The sequence below is a fragment of the Zeus faber genome (genome assembly GCF_960531495.2).
Source record: "Zeus faber genome assembly, chromosome: 14".
Classification (NCBI taxonomy): Eukaryota; Metazoa; Chordata; class Actinopteri; order Zeiformes; family Zeidae; genus Zeus; species Zeus faber.
This window is the reverse complement of record NC_137200.1, coordinates 24,339,027-24,357,678: the sequence shown is the minus strand read 5'-3', so window position 1 is coordinate 24,357,678 and position 18,652 is coordinate 24,339,027. Positions and strand designations below refer to the sequence as shown.

At 45.4% G+C, this 18,652-nt stretch overlaps 2 protein-coding genes across 2 annotated transcripts; both read right to left on the bottom strand.

The window, feature by feature from the left end:
- Positions 1-1,068: 1,068 nt before the first annotated feature.
- On the bottom strand, positions 1,069-13,827 carry ggnbp2 (gametogenetin binding protein 2; the record flags this gene model as incomplete). Its single annotated transcript, XM_080013545.1, has 15 exons — positions 1,069-1,203; positions 3,612-3,694; positions 3,791-3,937; positions 4,035-4,176; positions 5,745-5,830; positions 5,927-6,031; positions 6,492-6,561; positions 6,683-6,859; positions 7,689-7,863; positions 8,129-8,317; positions 8,420-8,533; positions 9,208-9,461; positions 9,571-9,657; positions 12,303-12,415; positions 13,803-13,827. The coding sequence occupies 15 exons, from the start codon at positions 13,825-13,827 to the stop codon at positions 1,069-1,071; spliced, it is 1,902 nt and encodes a 633-aa protein (XP_079869671.1).
- Positions 13,828-14,217: 390 nt separating this feature from the next.
- On the bottom strand, positions 14,218-16,158 carry pigw (phosphatidylinositol glycan anchor biosynthesis, class W; the record flags this gene model as incomplete). The annotated part of the gene is made up of 2 exons (XM_080013225.1): positions 16,036-16,158; positions 14,218-15,696 (listed from the first exon to the last, which is right to left on the bottom strand). Exon 2 carries the CDS (start codon positions 15,691-15,693, stop codon positions 14,218-14,220), a length of 1,476 nt encoding a protein of 491 aa, XP_079869351.1. The 5' UTR covers positions 15,694-15,696; positions 16,036-16,158.
- Positions 16,159-18,652: the final 2,494 nt, after the last annotated feature.

Genomic DNA, 18,652 nt, shown 5'->3' with positions numbered 1-18,652 from the left:
CACTTGGCGTGCCCACTCTCACTTTGTGGAGATCAACGCCTGGCGATGAATCCATTATGATCTGTCTTTATCATGGCTTTATTATCACACGGGGCATGAGCAACAGACCGAGGAGTAAAAAGGATCTTTCTTCCTGTGCCTCCCAAACTGACAGGGCATTACTGGTCAAAGTGCAGATATTTTGTTTGACCATCTGGTGAACTGTTTGACCTGAATTTTACTATCACACACGCTTCTTTCTTTAACATCACAGAGCATGAAGTTTCTACGAAGTTTCAGTCTCAGAAATGTCCTGCGCCCCATGTGCTTGCCAAGTGACCACACATAAAAACTACTGTATTTGATACAACCCAAACAGCTCTGGCTCCGAAGACACTGGGAATAAAAAGACATTTCATATGAATATTAAAACATTTTCTTTATGAAATTTTTAACATAACATCAGCTTAATATTACACCCGAAGTTTTTTATAATATATAAACGGATGCTTATTCGCTGTAAAATCTGTATTTAGAATTTCTGTAAACATTAACTGGAGCAACTTTTACCACGAGGCTTGTCAGAATTGTCACATAAGTGTGAAAAAATCAATCAACAAATAAATAAATAAAATGTATAAATAAATAAAAGAGGAAAGATAAACTACAACCGGAAAAAAAAGAAAACGTATCCCTAACGTCACAGTTTGCCAGATTCCACTGTGCTCCTACAAATGAAACCAACAACAAGCAGCAGGGTCTTGTCAACAACAAGAACAACAAGAACAACAAGAACAACAAGAACAACAAGAACAACAATACTGCAGGTAACAAGGCGGAGATGCCATGGTCTGGAATGTTTGTGAGTGCAAAAACCAAGGGATTAAAAAAATAAATAAAAACCTAGTATCGCTGGAGCCACCTGTGGAGCTTGTCTTGCTGCCCTCCATGCACGGAGACGGACCTGTCATCCAGGCCAGCCTCCGTAACAAGGGGGGGATGCTATCGTCTAGAACGTTCGTGAGTGCAAAAACCAAGGGATTAAAAAATTGAATAAAAACCTACTATCACATTTACCTGGTCCATTTACTACTCATTAAGATCACATTTATGGCAGAAGCTCGCGAACTGGTCTCTCAGGTTATGTCGGTACTGGTCTCGCCTGCGGTAGAAGGACTTGCTGCTTTCTTTGAACGCCTGAATTTCCTCCTGCGTCAGACTCAACTATTCATCGGAGTCCGAGTCAGTATCATCCTGCGGCAAGCACACAAGTACACTTACTTATGGCCAAAAGAGCTTCAATTACCTCCTGGAAAAGTTTCTAAACCTAGATAATAGCAAAGTCCTAAAAGCATGGTTGTGTGTAATTGACAAAAATCAAATATCACTGTATGTTCTCCTCAATATTGATTGACGACATTTTAGGGGGAAGACTATCGGTGCTTTCATAAGATCTTTACACACTAGAAATTAGAGAAAACAGAAAGAACCGATCATTAGCGATGGAATGAAAAGTAAAACCAAGCAGGTCGGGGGCATCGATGACAGCACGTACAGTGCATGGAGTTGACAAAACGGCATCACTTTACGTTGTGACCTCGCAGTGTTGAAGACAACGTGTGACTTCTATTACATCACCATCACCAAAATCCCCAGAGCAGATCTGGTCTTGTCCCTCAACATCGATATACCGTGCACCAGTTAAAGCCTCGCCCAAGGGATGTGCACGGTGACCTGTCCTGCCTTTTTCCCGAGGCCAAAAAAACACCTGTTTTTGACATCAAGGTCCAACTAACCAGGGGTTCCTTCGGACTCTTTGCGCTGTGGTGCAGTTGGCAGCGCGCACTGGTGTCCCGAGGATGCACATTGAGGACTTTCTTTTGAGCCGTTGCCCGCGGCAACTGAGGTGCATCGCTGGGGAAACCCTTTCCACACAAGGACGAACAGGCTTGTTGGGTTTGCCAGTTTGCCGCTCCGTGCTCCTCTGCGCTTCCGTCCGCCCCCAAACCTCCCGATTTCCATTCCTGGGGAAATTAGAAAAGTAAATTGCATATTAGCTTTAAATAATCTATATTCAATAACCTTTAAGATTTATTTTTTGTCAAAGCAATGGCCCAAGGTGGCAAAAAGAAAAAAGGCAAAATTAAGTGCCTTGAAGAAAAATTACATTACATTTAGCAGACGCTTTTATCCAAAGCGACTTACAATTATTCAAACACCGACGGGCGCAGCCATCAGGAGCAATTAGGGGTTAAGTGTCTTGCTCAAGGACACTACAGCATGCTAGCAGGAGGAGCCTGGGATCAAACCAGCGACCTTTAGATTACTAGACGACCAGCTCTACCTCCTGAGCTACTGTCCCTGCTGTAAAATACATGTTACCGCCGTTGTCAGCGGTACCCCGAGGTCACCATGTTGTTTGAATTTCTCAAACAACGCAACAAGAGACAAGATAAAGAAAATAATTATAATTCTAAAAATGTGAGCAGTTATCAGAGAAACTATGAGGAATATAAAATGATTATAAAATACGTCTAGAAAACGAGCCAAATCTCAAATGACGCCACTATGGTTCGTGAAAGGGGACCCATTATACTTTTTATTTTCTGTCCTCATATATATATATATATATATATATATATATATATAGTGTGTTACATTATGGCCAAAGTGTCAAATAATAACGTAAACTAATGACAAAGTAATGGCTGTGAACGAAACGCTCAGGATTTCGACCTGCTCTGAACTCTCCGACCGCTCTGAACGCTCAATTTTCAAAGGTTTTTTCTACTCTCTACATGTCACTGCATATATGTTGACCGTAGGTATATGTATGTGACAAATAATCCTTTGAACTTGAACTTGAATGAGCTGACATCAGCTGGTCCTAAATTTCTTTATATGGTCATGTGCTCCATCCAATCGGCTGTGTTCCTCAAGGAACTACACTGTGCCAGACCCGCCCGGTCTGTTTGACGGTCACGTCTGGCCCATGTACGTCAAACACAAGAACATGATGTACATGATGTGATGAACATTGATGTATTTATTTTCCAACGTTTACATTGGCACCGGGATTTTTTTTCTCTGAGAGACGCGAAAGCAGAGCAGACGGAGCGTTTTTTTTGTTCTGGGTTTTTTTTTTTTTTTTTTTTTCTGAATATCAGTTGTCAACTTTGGATAAAAAAGAATAATATCAACCCAAATAAGAGGCATATTTAAACCGCTGCCCATGTGGTTTTAGTGCGGGCAATGGCATTCGTCCCCCCACTACCTGGTCAAATCCGGTGCCCCTGGACATTTACATGAAACGAAAAAAAGCCCATTTTGGAAGAGGGATATAGAGGCATGGTACAATGGCTAGAGTGCATCATCTGAGTGGTACTTTCAGCAAAAAAAAACTTCAAAACCATATTTCGGGGAGCTTAAGAGACCGATATCAACTTGTGTAAAAAGGAGCTTAATAGGTCCTCCTAGTTCACGTAAAAAGTCTCCAAAGAGGGCAAGGGACGCTCAATCAAGGTCCGAAACATGAACGAAACAAGGAAGTGGTTGTAGAATATCAACTGATGAAAAGTAATGACAATATGACTTAAACTAAAAAGTGACCTTGACACCACTTCACTCCTCACCTGGGCGCTACACGGAGTCCTTCCCTTTTGTGTCTTCTTGTTGGTCCCACACTCTGTGCCTTTTGGAACATTTTGGAAATGTCCTTCATGGGGGGGGAGGGGTAACATTCAAAACTGAGGAAAGTGTTTGTATGTGAACACAGAGCACCGCGCACGTCGGCCTCGGCACTGACACCAACCTGCTTCCAGGTGGGGGATTTCCTCGGTGCAGGCGACGTTGGAGCCGCCTGTGGAGCTTGTCTTGCTGCCCTTCATGCTGCTCTCCATGCACGGAGACGAACCTGTCATCCAGGCCAGGCTCCGTAACAAGGGGGGGATGCTATCGTCTAGAACGTTCGTGAGTGCAAAAACCAAGGGATTAAAAAATTGAATAAAAACCTACTATCACATTTACCTGGTCCATTTACTACTCATTAAGATCACATTTATGGCAGAAGCTCGCAAACTGGTCTTTCAGGTTCTGTCGGTACTGGTCTCGCCTGCGGTAGAAGGACTTGCTGCTTTCTTTGAACGCCTGAATTTCCTCCTGCGTCAGACTCGACTTTTCATCGGAGTCAGCATCATCCTGCGGCAAGCACACAAGTACACTTACTTATGGCCAAAAGAGCTTCAATTACCTCCCGGAAAGTTTCTCAACCTAGATAATAGCAAAGTCCTAAAAGCATGGTTGTGTGTAATTGACAAAAATCAAATATCACTGTATGTTCTCCTCAATATCGATTGACGACATTTTAGGGGGAAGACTATCGGTGCTTTTATAAGATCTTTACACACTAGAAATGAGAGAAAACAGAAAGAACTGATCATAGCAATGGAATGAAAAGTAGAACCAAGCAGGTTTGGGGCATCGATGACAGCACGTACAGTGCATGGAGTTGACAAAACAGCATCACTTTACATTGTGACCTCGCAGTGTATATCGCACAAATATATATATAATGTTACATTATGCCAAAGTGTCAAATAAGGTAAATTAATAACAAAGTAATGGCTGTGAACAAAACACTCCGGATTCCGACCGCCCTGAACGCTCCGTTTCCAAAGGTTTTTTCTACTCTCTACATGACACTTCACTGCATATATGTATGACCGTAGGTATATGTATGTGACAAATAATCCCCTGAACTTGAACGAGCTGACGTCAGTTGGTCCTATATTTCTTTATATGGTCATGTGCTCCATCCAACCCGCCGTGTGTTCCTCCAAACAAAACCAATAAAAACAGTGTTTTTATTGTTGATGTATTTATTTTCCAACGTTTACATGGGCACCGGGATTTTTTTTCCTCTGAGAGACGCGAAAGCAGAGCGGACGGAGCGTTTTTTATTTTGTTCAGGGTTTTTTTTTTTTTTTTATCTCATTATCAGTTGTCAACTTTGGATAAAATAGAATAATATCAACCCAAATAAGAGGCATATTAAAGCCGGCGTCCGTGTGGTTTTAGTGGGGGCAATAACTAATTTCCCAACTATTTTTTATAATCACGGCAGGAGAATGAAGTGTTTTAATGAGTGACATTCCAGAATAAAAAAATCTATTTAGCCGGTAGGAAAAAAGGAGAACAGAAAATCCAAACAAGCAGGAGGGAGCGGATTTATTTATTTTCAGGGGAAGATATGAATATTCATGAGGTACACGTTCTGAACGCGTCCTCAGTAGTCGAGTCCAAACGAGTCTTTATTGGTCGAATTGGTGTAGGAAGCTCACGTCACCATAAGTATCAGTACCGACCCCCGATACCCCACCCCCCCACCCCCCCAATTCTTGTCCCCCCCACTACGTGGTACAATCCAGCGCCCCTGGACATTTACATGAAACGAAAAACAGCCTGTTTTTGAAGAAGAGGGATATAGAGGCATGGTACAATGGCTAGAGTGCATCATTTGAGTGGTATTTCCAGCAAAAAAAACTTCCAAGACATATTTCAGGGAGCTTAGAGACCGATATGTGTAAAAAGGAGCTTAATAGATCCTCTTAGTTCACGTAAAAAGTCTCCAAAGAGGGCGAGGGACGCTCAATCAAGGTCCGAAACATGAACGAAACAAGGAGGCGGTTGTAGAATATCAATGGATTAAAAGTAATGACAATGAAACTTAAACTAAAAAGTGACCTTGACACCACTTCACTCCCCACCTGAGCGCTACACGGAGTCCTTCCCTTTTGTTTCTTCTTCTTCTTGGTCCCGCACTCCATGCCTTTTGGAACATTTTGGAAAAGTCCTTCACGGGGGGAGGGGGGTAACATTTAAAAGAGAGGAAGGTGTTTGTATGTGAACACAGAGCACCGCGCACGTCGGCCTCGGCACCGACACCGACCTGCTTCCATGTGGTGGGGGATTTCCTCGGTGCAGGTGACGTTGGAGCCGCCTGTGGAGCCTGTCTTGCTGCCCTCCACACTGTCCCCCATGCATGGAGACGGACCTGAAGGACAGGGGGTTCCCACTTTTTTTTTTTTTTTTTTTTAACTTATTTTTTCGGACCAGACCTCAAAACAAAAGTGTTGCTTTTATTTCTTAAATAAAACTCATGAAGGCGACATGTGCAACTAGGGCTGTGATGAAAACCGCATTACCGCAGTCATGTGACATCACTGTGGGGTTGAGCTCATTACTGTCATCACAGCAAATAATTAAAAAATATATTTATTTTTGGTATTTCTTTTTTTTTTGCTGGTGAAAGTTACAGTAGTGATATGAAATATCAATATCATTGTTTAGTTATTATTGAATGTCTTCCATGATATGTTCAAGGGCTTCTGGAGAAACTAAACTTGTCAGTTGCTCCGCTCCACACTTTATCTTTGGGCCTATGGGGGCGCTCATCATCTCGGTAAGAAACACATGATCTAACATTAACCTCTGTGGCTGATGGGCCTCGTTACCTTGGCCGACTCGCACGGTGGCGTCGCGACGGCCACGAGCACTGCAGCTGATCTCCATGGACTCCAAACTCTGAAAAATCCCAACCAATTTAGCCCTGCGTGGAAACTTCGGAGATCGGCGGTATAAAACCAGGAGTGCACAATATGAGGGGACAGCTTCACGTTCCGCACCGTCTCCCCTGAGCAGTTACCTCGTCCAGACCTATTTCCTTCTCCTCGGTCGGCTCGACGCCGCTCTTGTTTTTGCGTTGGTTCTTTCGCTTTTGCTTCTTCTTCTCCCGCTTCAGCTCTTTGGCCCTCTCCTCCTTGGACAGCTCCTCCACAAACTGCTCCAGGCCGCCGGTTCCCAGCATCTTATCCACGGCCATCTGGGGAGGTGGAAACGTACACAAAGGTGACCCACACACAGTTTACTCATCTTGTAAAGCAACGAAGGGCTGTGCGCCAAAACGTTCTTGAAAACACACTGCCATAAAATCCAGCTCTATAACAATGTTAAAATATTGGATTTTATTCCATATGTTGTAATCTACACTAACCATGTATAATGAAGCAAACCAAGTTAAGTTTGAGCTACTGGTAAACAAGAGTTAACACTTAAGTTTCCATCAAGGCCACTGTAGAATATAATAAATAATATAATGATAAAATAATCTGAAGTTGAAATTTCAGCCAAACTTCAGCCATTATGACGATCCTCTTTAAAAAACTAACGCAGCATTATTAAAATAGATATAAACATATGGTGGTAAATATCTATGTTCTTTCGGTTGCTCCCGTGAGGGGTCGGCACAGCGGATCATCTGCCTCCAATACCTTCTGCTCTGCGCATCTTCCTCCCTTACACCAACCGCCTGCATGTCCTCCCTCACCACATCCATAAACCTTCTCTCTGGCTTCCTCTTTTCCTCTTGCCTGGCAGCTCCATCCTCAGCATCCTTCTCCCAATGTAACTCTCATCTCTCCTACACACGTATCCAAACCATCTCAATCTCGCCTCTCTTTTCCCCCCAAACTGTCCAACCTGAGCTGTCCCTCTAATTTACTCCTTCTTAATCCTGTCCATCCTTGTCACCCCCAATGAAAAAATGTGTATTTACGTATTTTTGATATTTACAGTGGTAAATATCGATCAATATGAGAAAATGTGTTGTGCTAATATCTTTTGCCACATCGCCCAGCCGCAAAGGAAAGCACCTCGAAGTGATTGCGCAGCATTTCGATGCCCACATAGCACAGAATCAGGCAGGTCTGTTCCTCTTCCCGGAGCTTCTGCCAGATGAGAAACAGCCGCTCGAAGAGGTGGATCCCCAGGCAGGTGAGCACCACCTCCTGCGCAGCCTCCATGGTGCTGGCGTGCCTCTCTTCGTCTCTAGCGTCAGACATTATCAATAGGGTGGGATTCAAATAATAACATAAGAATATTTGTATAAAATCTGGATGTTTCATAATTTTTTTTTATGCACATCAGATGGTATACTGACAAGTTGACAGTAAAGTTCATGTGTAAAATGTCAATATAGTCTTCTTCTTCAATACAGTATCGTATCAAAATCAGATTGTGAGATCCTGCCCCGCACCCAGCAAATCATGGCTTTGTAAAAAATTGATCTCACTGCTACTACCCAGAGACTTACGGGTCCGTTTCCCTGTTCACATTGTCGCCCGCCAGCTTGAAGAGTTCGCTGATGAACTCGGTGTCACAGGAAACGCGCACGTATTGTCCAAGGGGGCAATAGAACAGTCCCTGGTACAAGGCAGGGCGGTAATCCTGCACTTCGCTGGAGTCTAACTCGCCACACAGGATGCTGTACGCCCTCACCACCCTGGGCTTACAGTGGGGGCAAAAACTGAAAGCAAAATGGTTTACTCAGCATGTGCTAAACCCCAATAACGCAAAGTAGGAATTCAAAATTAAATTGCATCACCACTGCTGTCGCAAATAGGTTTCTAGTGTTTTCAACAGGGCGGCGCTGTCGATGAGGACGGCCTCTTGTCTGCACTCCGGAGACATCAGCTCCCACAAATCCGTCCAGGTATCCCTGCAAACAGAGGCAGTTTGACACACCGCTGTCCAAAAGCACCAGAGAACTGTTTGTCCGAATTCTCAGAATTTGGACTTTGAAGTGTGCTGCCATTACTGGACCACAGCAAATCTGAATGTCACGTCACGCAGAGGGTATGTGCATTTAAAGCTCATCTTTATGCTTGATAATTATTCATACTGACTCCAACAGCACACATAGGGTAATACGGGTGTATAAATTAATTCCTAACACATTATTATATAACAAATATAGCTCACAGTTATGTTGTCAGGTTAGTTGTCAAACAGAACTTGAAGAAACGATCAAAATGCTTATTGTGTCAATATTTGCAATAATCAGAGGGCTAAACTCACCCCGGCCCCTTGAATTTGCGTATGTTCATGCAGTGAAACAGACATCGTTTGTTCCTTTTGATTTGTGGAATAGCACCAATAATGTCCTTCAACTTCAACCTGCATAAAAGGAAAAACCCAAATATTGAAAACAAGCATTTCAATATAAGACAATAACAATAATGAAATTAAAATTAAAAAATAAACATTCCTTAATTATTAATGCAATGCAAATACTGTTATGCCAAAACAATTGAATATTTTTTATATCCAATTCAATCCTTTTTTTCAAAAGATCTGTCTAAATGACCTGAAGAGACTGGGTCGAGAACTAACCCGTCCGTGTAGAACAGTGTGTAGAGCATCTTTGCATTTTCTAAAAAGGCCTTGGTGATCGAGAGCATGCCCGTGGAATTCACAGTGAGGGGTGAGGGGGCAGGGCTTCCCGTCTGCACCAGCTGGGAGAAGAGCCGCTCCACGCTCTGTCTGCAGCCCACACACGACACCACCCGGGACAGCGCTCCACACAACTCCACCCATGTCACCACCAAGGTCACACTCAACTCCTTCTGAAGCAGGGCGGAGTGATGCTGTTGGGACATGTAATGCGGCTGTCAGAGCTGGACATTTATTTCCTCTGGTGACATCCGTGTTACCTTGGAAACACGCAAGCGCACACACACACACGCACTCACTCACCTTGGCAAAGTTTTTCCATCGAGAACATATAATCTCCTGGCTGTCGAGGTAACCATATATGATGCGCTCAGAAAATTCCATAACCATCTAGAAACAAGAGTGACGGTAGGTTAAATTCAATTTAAAAAAGTAGTTACATTCCCAATGCATGACATTTACAATTATTGGGTCGTGAAATACTGAGACCACATATTTACACCAACTGAGTGTTTGTCAAACTTTTAATCACATCGATCATCGTGACAATGTTTGGAAGAAGGAGGTGAGTAGCCTTCCCATGGTTGTAAAGTCTGCATTATTACAATTATGGATTCTTTCTGTATAGCCCTGACGCGACTTCAAAACAATGTTTTTCATATTTTATTTGTTATACCTCATGTCTCATACAAATCACCAAAAATGTTATCACCATGTGTTGGTGTCAGTCAACAATATCTAGCAATCTTTCTTCCACTTCCGTTGGTCAAACGAAGCATTTCATTTTCCAAGGCTGTTTGCAGTATTTGAGGCCTTCATCTGACATTTTAATCGCAGTAGCTGCTATAGAAGAACTTGCAGTGTATGCTACACGGTAAATCTCATATCTGTTTAACATAAACTGCATCACTTCCCATGCAGCATTATGATTTCCTGCCAGTGCGCTATCCAGCACACCAACACACAGAGAACGACCAAGTCAAAGGATGGATGGGAAATGATTTGACTGAATAATAGTTCTGAGTAAAGCCAGAGTGAAATTAACTATATGGAGGTAGCAGGACAGAGAAGCACCAAGATGACTGGAAGGGAGATTAGACATGAGACATCTACAAAATGTAGAAAATAAAGGAGTTAATCGCTGCAGTGGGAGAGATGAAGGAAGAGAGCATTATAAGCAGTTGATCGAAGGAGAACATCCAACAGGACAGTGGCAGGAAGAGGAGACAGCATACCATAATATTCAGGGGTCAAAGATAATGGAGAGATGGAACAAATGCAAAGTGGAATTCAGACGGGAAACCCAAAGGGACTTCTATTTGGACGGCGCAGGAATTCCAACAGAACCAGACGCAAGCGGGGGGCTCGCTGCACCATGTTGACGCTTTTGTTTTTTGGGTTAGGAGTGAGGGCTGAATCCGGCTCGTTAAAGTCAATTCAAATACATTCTACGACAAAAGTCAGCACACATTGAATTAATCCGTCGTAATTTTCTGCAGAACTAAGCCTCCATTTCCATCGAAGGATTCAGAACCCAGTTTGGTTATCGGTGATTATAGTCACAACTTACGCCGAGGTTCAGGCTTCGCGATTCCGGGCTGGTTTTCTGCTCAGCGACAGGTTTTTGGCGATCGCCGAGCAAAGTATCAGTTTCCTCGTACCGCAGGGGGTGGAATGCTGATGACGTGCATGATGGCGGGCGGTTCGGACCCCAAGCGAGGTGGATACAGCGCCGGTCGGCGGAGGACGTCGCAGAGACACTTGCTTACCAACAAAGTGGCAGCCATCGGCAGCCAATTCACTAAACAACTTACTCACAACCTGTCTTCTCCAGCCCTAGGCTCATTGTTCCCTGGTTTCACCCCCCTCACTGAAAGTGAGGTATCTAAACTACTAACATGTAGCCTGCTACTACCTGTCCGCTAGATCTGATCCCATCTAACCTCCTTCAAGCCATATCACCGACTATCACCCCGGCAATCACACATATGATTAATTCTTCCCTAACTTCCGGCACTTTCCCCTCTGCTTTCAAAGTGGCTAGGGTTGCACCACTGCTCAAAAAAGCCTCACTCAATCCCACTCAAGTAGAAAACTATCCGGTCGGTCTCTCTCCTCCCATTCCTTTCTAAAACCATAGAGAGGGCGGTCTCTAGACAGGTAACAGAATACCTGTCAAGAAACAACCTTCTCGATACACTTCTATCTGGCTTCAAAAGTGGTCACTGCACCGAAACAGCCCTGTTGTCTGTGACAGAGGCCTTAAAAACTGCTAGAGCTGCTGCCAAATCCTCGGTTCTCATTCTGCTCAACTTATCAGCTGCTTTTGACACTGTCAATCACAGCATACTCCTGTCCATACTCTCAAGTATGGGCATATCTGGCAGTGCACTTTCCTGGGGTCGAATCTTACCTTACTGGGCGCTCGTTCAATGTGACATGGCAAGGCCAGCTGTCTGTGCCTCACCACCTCACCACAGGGGTGCCCCAAGGCTCGGTGCTGGGACCCCTCCTCTTTGCCATATACACCACCTCACTGGGCCCAATCGTCCGCTCGCGTGGCTTTTCATATCACTGCTATGCGGATGATACTCAACTCTATCTGTTCTTGCCGCCCGACGACCCCACTGTCTCGACGCGGATCTCGGATTGTCTCGCTGACATAGCCACATGGATGAAGGATGATCATCTTCAACTAAACCTGGCGAAGACGGAACTGCTGTTCTTCCTGTTATTGAACTGGATCAACTCAACCTGGATCAACTCAGTTATTCTCATTTGTAGTTACACGTTGGTGGAACGAGCTGCCAAAAATGACCAGAGCAGGGACCTCCCTCTCTGTCTTTAAGAAGCCTTTGAAGACCCAGCTCTTCAGAGAGCACCTCCTCTCCTAACTTACAATTACTTAGCACTACCTAGCAGTATTTATTGTAACACTAATGTCTCTGTCGCAATGTAGCTTGAATGTTATTCTCCCTTGTAAGTCGCGTTGGATAAAAGCGTCTGCTAAATGACTAAATGTAATGTAATGTTACCGTGAGCTTTTTGTCGACTTGCAGAGGGATCTGTCTGGGTTGGAACGGGAAGTCCTCTCCCTCCCTACAAACTGCCACCAGATACGCCGCCATGTCCTCCTGCTGCTGATGCCCTGGATCACACACACACAGCACCGCCGTCAGGTCCGACTACACCGAGCCGACGCCCCCGAACCGCAGGTTGTGGTCCAGTTAGCTGCACTGTTGCAATGGCGTTCAGGGAAAGGGAAACGAATGCAGGTTTCTAACTAATGCTGGCTGCTTCGCTGACCAAACATTGGCCTCGGGTACAAGTTTCTCTGGATCCACTTAGCTCAGGAGATATGTTTTATTAATCCCAAAGGGGAGATGGCTCTGCACAATAACAAACAACAGAACATGTTGGCAACGTAAAAAAAAACAAACAATGAACCTCTGTAGCAACAACTCAGACTGTGTCCACAGTCCTGCAAGCTAGCAAACGTGACTATATATATGATAGAAGACATTTTGTCCAAGAAACGGGTTCTTTACGAGCTGTGAGTTTCCCCACGAGGGACCATGTACCTGTTAGCCTAAACCTGTTTCCCGCTCAACTTCATATCTGTAAGTAACGAAACGGGGGGCAAAACATCAGCTACAGTGCTGGAGTTTGACCTCGACACTTTGACGCCCGATATTATATTTATATTCGCCGGCTAATTAACTAGCTTAGCATTAGCAACACAGCTGAAGCTCTACAGCGCACGTTGCTTCCATCCGCCCGCTCCAAACTCTTCAGTTCTTTGTCGAGATGAAACCTTTAATGTCAGTGCTTGATGACGGACGTTCTCCATTGTTTTTTTGTTTTTTAATTTTTTTCATTTCCACTCACCCGCTTTAACGTAGAAGCTTAGGGGGGGGGGGGGGAACACCAAACAAACAAGACAAAAGGCGGGAGATGGGACGTTTAGTGCGCGAACCAGTGCCGGGTCCAAAGGGAACGGGCGGATCGTTTCGAACGGATCGTATTTGAACGAACGGCTCATTTTTCAACGCGTAATTTTCAAACGCGTCGTTTTCGAACTGATCGTTTGTAACGGTCGGTTTTTCAACGGCTCGTTTCGAACGGATCTCCCCCACCACCCACACCACCACCACCACCACCACCTCGAAACGCACCGTCCGGCAGCGGAACGTGCGTAGCGCTACAGCACAGTTCTAATCGATGTGGTCGATCACCTCCATTTCATGTATTTATCGGAAAAGTACTTTGTCCCCGTTCTCGTTCCTGTATGAATAAACTGTGATAAAAAAAATAAATAAACAATACCACACGATAAATTAAACTGAATGATGACTAAATAATTTGCATTCCCCGCCCTCTGCTGGCCGAAAAGGTAAATAACATGCACACACAGCCTGGGTAATATATTGTACTACTTTAAGTGCAAGTTCAAGAGATCATTTGTCATATACTACAGTACTATGAATAATAATAGTAATAACATTGTGAAAATGTAGTAACATAGTCATGTATACCTGCTCGGCGGTTACCCAGGCCCATATTTATCCATCATTCTGAGTTGCTATGGCTACGGTGTCTCGACTACCTTGAATGAAGGGAGTTCATCAAACGGCCGTTAACATTTAAACAATGGAAATGAAATCTTTTGCCACAGTCGCTTCTTGACAGGTTCTAATACAATAGTTTAAGGCTGCGCAGGTTTTGCAAGTTTTTTTTTTTTTTTTTTTTTTAATAAAATGAAGACACGCATGCAACAGGACAAATACCACGGCGCACACAAGAGTACGTTTTGCATCACAGAACAATAAGAATCGAGAAAAATAATGTATATCATGAAAACTGTCTGCATGTTTCACTTCTTTGAAAAAATAATCCCGGCTTTAAAGCTTTATTGTCTCGCCGACGTACAACTCACTCGCACTCACGAAATCACCAGAATTTTATTGTCACGCCACAGAGGTGTAGAACATGTATGGAACAGCAATTCACAAACATGTATGAGAGGATGATACACACGGAGACGTGATCACTGCACCTAAATGTGTCCACCAGCACGTTGGTCAAGCCTGTGGTTAAATTGGCAAGCATGAAAAATGCCAACTGGTTCCTGTTGACCGCCTGGACGAGGCAATGCGCCTCCATGTCGGCCGCGGTCTTCTCGGGCGGGCGGCGCCTTTCCTCCTCGCGGGGACTCCACGACGAAGGCACGGAATGACAACGCGATTTCCCTTTGAGCCAAAGCAATGTCACGTCGGCGGTACCCAGGCAGGCCATGAAAAACAGAGATTGCGCGACCGTCCAGATGCAGAATGGCAGGTTGGCCATTCGCCGGGACACGGGTTCGACAGCTGCCTGGCACAGGTGTAGGGCTGCGTAGAGTGCGCAGCTTCCCAAGAAGAGCTTCGAGATGACTCCGAGCCACTCTCTAACCTGTGTTCTCGGTCGCATCACATACAGTCCGACCTGAACCCCCGCCATGTATACAGCTATGTAGCCCAGGACAGAGAACACACCCTCCTTGTTTGCGTGCAGAAAGTCCTTGGTCCTGTCAGAGTTGTGGATGAGGAACGTTTTCAGATCCGACGTCTCCAGAGTGAACTGGTAGAGGCCGGCGATGAGAAGGGCAACGAGCCACGAGCGGTTGAGCGGGAACAGAGCCAAGAGCAGCGACGCCGCCACCCTCACGATGGCGAGGGTGAAGAAGAAATTCCAGTGGACGCCGTACTCCGTCACATGCTCATGGTAGCCCGCCATTTTGACACCGACTAGTCGTCCCGCACCAAGTACAACGAGCGGCCAGACGGACAGTAGCTGTTTCTTGACGTAACTCATCCTGGAGCCAGGTATACTTTTCCCCCGTGCCTCCGGACAAACAAGGGCGTTTGCAAAGACATAGGCTCCAACGCCAAAGTCCATGACCCCCGTCCCATAGGTTTCCGTTTTAGCGTATCTTCTTGGGAACACGCTAAAGTCCACGGCTAAAATACTGATAGCCGTCTTCATGTTCACAAGGACCCGAAAAACAGTCACGAAGGGAACCTGGCCGCATTGAACGTGGCTCCGGACAAAGCTCTCGCCGCGACTCGGCGCTGCGGCGCCGTGGCAGATGCAGAGCATGGCAGCCGCTGACAGGGAGGCCAGGCCCACGATGACCTGGGGAAGAACGTGGCTCAGAACGGTGCACGACAGCACCAGGGGGAGGACGATCACACCGAAGTCCAGGCAGAGGTGAGAAAGCCACGGAAACGGGAAGGGAAGAGCCCGTCTGCTCTGATAGTACAGAATCCAGACCAGTCCCCTGTTGACAACGCACAGCGGCGCCAGAAAAGAGCCCAAAGCCACTTCCTGCAGACTGGTGCCGGTCAGGTTGCTGACAAACGCCTCCTTCAGGTCCCGCTGAGACATGTCCTGCAAACACCCAGGTTCAAATGGGGGATTGTTTTAAATCACATATACTTTTTAAGTGCATACAATCGTGTGTGTGTGTCTGTCTGTCTGTCTGTCTGTGTGTGTGCGTGCCTGCGCTTTGCAGGGCTGGATTAAAGGAAATGTTCTGATATTCTGTCCAGTTTTTTTTTAATCCCAAACACACACATTACCATCGTCTACTACCTGACAAACTGCTCTTTCTGCTTAATGACGCCATGTTGGAATGGATCCAGTTTCTCAGATAGCTGATATTGCATATTTAATATGATCATTAAACATGATATCTCATGACAACAAGAAGTTAGTCTCGATACTCACGACAGGGCAGTTGGGACGGAAACCGCCGTTTGAATTTGGACAAATGTTAAAGGTGAAACAGCAACATTCCGATCATTTTACTGGAAAGTCCATTGAAGGGAAAAGCACTTCCGCCTTCATGACGTGAGGTTCCGATGCTGCGTTCGGGGGACCTCGGATTATCGATCACTGCTGTTAACTCTGGATTGCAAATTTTACTTTTGCTCCTTCTGCTTCTGCTTCGCCTTCGCCTTCTCCGTCTTCTTCATCCGTTTGATGGCGGGTGGTAACCAGCGTTAAGTTGCATTACCACCGCCTACTGTGTTGGAGTGGGGACCAGCGTTATCAATCCCCCAAAAATTGAACGAACAAATAAATGAACGAATAAATAAACGACTGAATGGATGGATGGATGAATAAATTGATAAACAAACAAACAAACAAATACATAAACAAATGAATGGATGGGTGGATGAATAAATTAATAAACAAACAAATAAATGAATGAATAACTAAATAAATACATCAATAAAAACCCACCATTTCATTGAGCACGAAATCGATTTGATCAGCCCAGTTTCTTTCAAATAATGGAATTTTATCCGTTTCATCTCTTCCCCTCCAAGCGTCCTGACTTCCCTCTAATGTTTCTCGTTCTCCAGGGTCCCTATGGCAGTGAGAAGTGAAGCTCCACTGACTCCCCTACTCCACATCCCACTGAGGGAGGTTTGTTTATTAAGTGCAGTGTTTCGTCGGGTACGTCCTGCCCTCGGCCTGGTCGCCCTGATCCCCCCCTCGGCCTGGTCACCCTGATCCCCCCCTCGGCCCGGTCACCCTGATCCCCCCCTCAGCCCACCTCGCTGTGCCCACTTCTTACTGCGCTGCGTAGAGGCGTGGTCCTGTTTTTGCTGTCGCTCTTTCGTTTTTTGTTATTCCCTTTGCTTCCGATTTACTGAAGGAAATGTCCGAGATCTCCCCTTGTTTTTTCTGGCCTTTTTTTTTTTTTGTTAAAGCAGCCACAGTTCCATCCCTTTACCCCTCTGTGAGCTGGTGCCCACATAGACGTAGACCAAAATATTCTGCACAGTTTCATATACGGTATGTCATTAACTATATCCTGCCTACTGTGAGATATGAATGACTGCAGTGACATTGATGCAAGAATCTGTAATAATAACCTTTTTAATTTTGATTCCTTCTATCCACTGTACTGCTGTACGGATTGCCATCATCTCGACGGTGGAAACGGACAAATGATCCGATGTTCTTCTTATAGGCCAGTGCACTCAAAGTAAAATCTGTGCTCCCCCTATTAGGATCCTTGGACCCGTCTCTGTATACTGGGACACATGTTTTGATATAATGTTTGTAACCTATCTTCAACCAAAAGCAATATTTCCAAAACCTTTGTGTACCTGAATTTCTTCCCCCACAATATAGAAAATAGTTGATAGTGAGGGACCAGTGCCAGGTGGTGTTACTGGTGATGGTACTGCAGGGATATATCATGTCTCATTGCTCAATTGGTCCCTCCCCTTTATTGAAAGTGAACATACAAACCAACGACTTTAACGGAAAACTCTTATGGGAGAGGGGTAACTAACTACCAGCTTCAAACTAGGAAATTATTATAATAATACCACTAATAATAATACTAATTCGAATAATTTGAATAATTCTAATAATACTACTACTACTATTACTACTACTACTAATAATAATAATAATAGTATTACTGATGATGATGATGATGATGATGATGGGGCGGCGGAGGGCCCACATATCTGGCAGCCTGCGGGCATTGGCCGGGGGCCGGGGGCTGACATCCAGGTTCCCTGCGCTGAGCACACACAGCTACGTGAATGGGCGTTTGGGGCTTGCGGCTGGACTGGGTGTCTGCATATTGAGGTGGGGGCGGGCCTCACCCTTGCACGGGGCGCTGGTGGGGCGAGCGGGCGGGGTGTCGGTCTGTCAGCGCGGGACCTGGCTCCGGACCTGCGGTTCGTGCCTGGCACCCGCGGCACAGGTTCAGCAGCTGCGTCTTGTGTCTGCACATAGGGGTGGGTTGTATGTGTGCGCATCAGGGGTGTGGGGTGTCCTCACGCTCCCTGGGACTGGGTTATGCTCCTCTGGGTATCGCACTGCTGCCTCACTGTTGGCGCCGCGCTCCGGTGGGTTATCTCCTGATTAGGGGCCTTTCTGTGTGGAGTTTGCATGTTCTCCCCGTGCACACATGGGGTTTCCTCCTTGTAACACCAGTAAGGACCCCCACCAAAAACATGGGGTTTCCTCCTTGTAACACCAGTAAGGACCCCCACCAAAAACATGGGGTTTCCTCCTTGTAACACCAGTAAGGACCCCCACCAAAAACATGGGGTTTCCTCCTTGTAACACCAGTAAGGACCCCCACCAAAAACATGGGGTTTCCTCTTGTAACACCAGCAAGGACCCCCACCAAAAACATGGGGTTTCCTCCTTGTAACATCAGTAAGGACCCCCACCCAAAACAGGGGGTTTCCTCCATGTAGCATCAGTAAGGACCACCACCAAAAACATGGGGTTTCCTCCATGTAGCATCAGTAAGGACCCCCACCCAAAACATGCTATTTCCTCCTTGTAACATCAGTAAGGACCCCCG